This window comes from Poecilia reticulata, unplaced genomic scaffold (genome assembly GCF_000633615.1).
Source record: "Poecilia reticulata strain Guanapo unplaced genomic scaffold, Guppy_female_1.0+MT scaffold_276, whole genome shotgun sequence".
NCBI classification, from domain to species: Eukaryota; Metazoa; Chordata; class Actinopteri; order Cyprinodontiformes; family Poeciliidae; genus Poecilia; species Poecilia reticulata.
The window spans coordinates 31849-33491 of record NW_007615055.1 but is presented as its reverse complement, the minus strand read 5'-3'; the positions used below and the strand labels follow the sequence as shown (position 1 = coordinate 33491).

The 1643-nt window shown below is 49.3% G+C and overlaps 1 protein-coding gene across 1 annotated transcript in view; it reads right to left on the bottom strand.

Annotated features, from left to right (window-relative positions):
- LOC103460690 (apoptosis-stimulating of p53 protein 1-like) overlaps positions 1-1643 on the bottom strand; it is a 45472-nt gene that overhangs the window by 38936 nt on the left and 4893 nt on the right. Inside the window, exons 2-3 of the mRNA XM_017303439.1 lie at positions 527-674; positions 39-180 (exon numbers count right to left, since the gene is read on the bottom strand). Of these exons, the coding sequence (XP_017158928.1) occupies positions 39-180; positions 527-674 (290 nt within the window). The remainder of the gene's footprint in view (positions 1-38; positions 181-526; positions 675-1643) is intronic.

The following is a 1643-nucleotide window of genomic DNA, read 5'->3' as shown; positions in this document are numbered from 1 at the left end:
CTACCTGGTGGCCACAGGGGGCGGTGTTGTAGTTCTACCTGGTGGCCACAGGGGGCGGTGTTGTAGTTCTACCTGGTGGCCACAGGGGGCGGTGTCTGAGGTAGTAGCGGACCTCGGTCCTCCGGGCCCCCCAGGCGTTCAGCAGGTCCAGCAGCAGCAGCTCCTGAGGGAGCGGACGCTCTGAGGAAGACAAGATGGCGTCACGTTATGGAGGCAGCAGACTGATCCTTGCCCTGGGGTTCTGATGCGGTTCTGATGGACTCTTATCAGGCTAAACTGGAAGATTATTTCACATATAACAATATTTTTCTGTTATCAGTGAAATAATTTCCGGTTTTATTAATATTCAAGTTATTGACAGAAAAATGTGGTTGCTGAAACGTTAGTAAACATTTGCAGCAGAACCAGAACCAGAACCTGGGCCCCTGATCCCAGCGCCATCRGAGGAACGTCACACAGACCGCCGTGTGCCTGAGGTTCTGCACCGGTCCTGGTTCCGACCCGGTTCTGTCCCGGTTCCACTCACCGTGGCCGTTCCAGACCTCGGCCAGGTGGCACTCGGACTCGCCCGCCTCCTTGCAGAATTCCACCACGTCGGACACTCTGGTTGCCGTGGTAACAGGGACCTCGGTTAGCATCTGCTGGGCGTCGTTGAGGTAAACCGTCAGGATCAGCTGTAACCATGGAAACACAAGGCCAGGTCTGATTGGCTGATCAGATAATAAAAATCATCATCACAGACCAGGAACCAATCAGGATCCAACCTGCTGTCCGGTCCAGAAGTATTCACACTTTAAAATCATTGTTTACATTTTAATGGTCAGAAATACTTTATTTACACTTGCTTAACTTGATAACTTAATAAAACCAATAAATTAACTTGGATAAACTTAATTTGATAACTTCTGACCAATTAGCGAGACACAAGTTGGATCAGCTGTTCTGCTTTTTCATCCGCAGTAACGAGGTAAACAGGAACCAATAATAATGATTAATGGTTTTCCGATCACAGATCCATAAACATTTAACCTTCAGTCCCAGTTATTAACCTCATTAAACCTTTACATCATTTTCTGCCGTTAAATGTTAGTTACTCGTTACCATAGCTGTGATCACGAGAAACCCACCAAAATAAAAGCATACATGTAGTTAGCATAAAAGCTAACCCTAGCCATTAAAACCGGATCTTTACCGTTTCCTCTCTCTGGACAGGAGACAGGAAGTCAAGCCGCTCTCTCACAGTAAACGTAGAGTTTCCCCCCCACGTCCCTACCAACCGGAGCGGATGCGTCGCCATAGCAACCACTGACTCAGCATTAAATCCAGTGACTCGGCAGCTGCAACCCTGCCAGCATGCCTAGGTGGGCCCCATGTGGGGGAAAGGAGGGCTAATATATGGGTCCCATATGGGTTCGTCCGCGGGTTCCACGGTGGTCCCACATGGGGAAACCCATATGGGACCCATCCGGTCTGCCCTCCTTTCCCCCACATGGGGCCCACCTAGGCATGCTGGCAGGGAAGCAGGAAGTTTTATTTTGGTTTTAATTGAGTCTAAATGTCATGAAGCTGGACAGATGGGAACCATGTTGGATCAGAGACGAAAACAGGAGCAGTGATGATGTCACAGCGATGATGTCACAGCG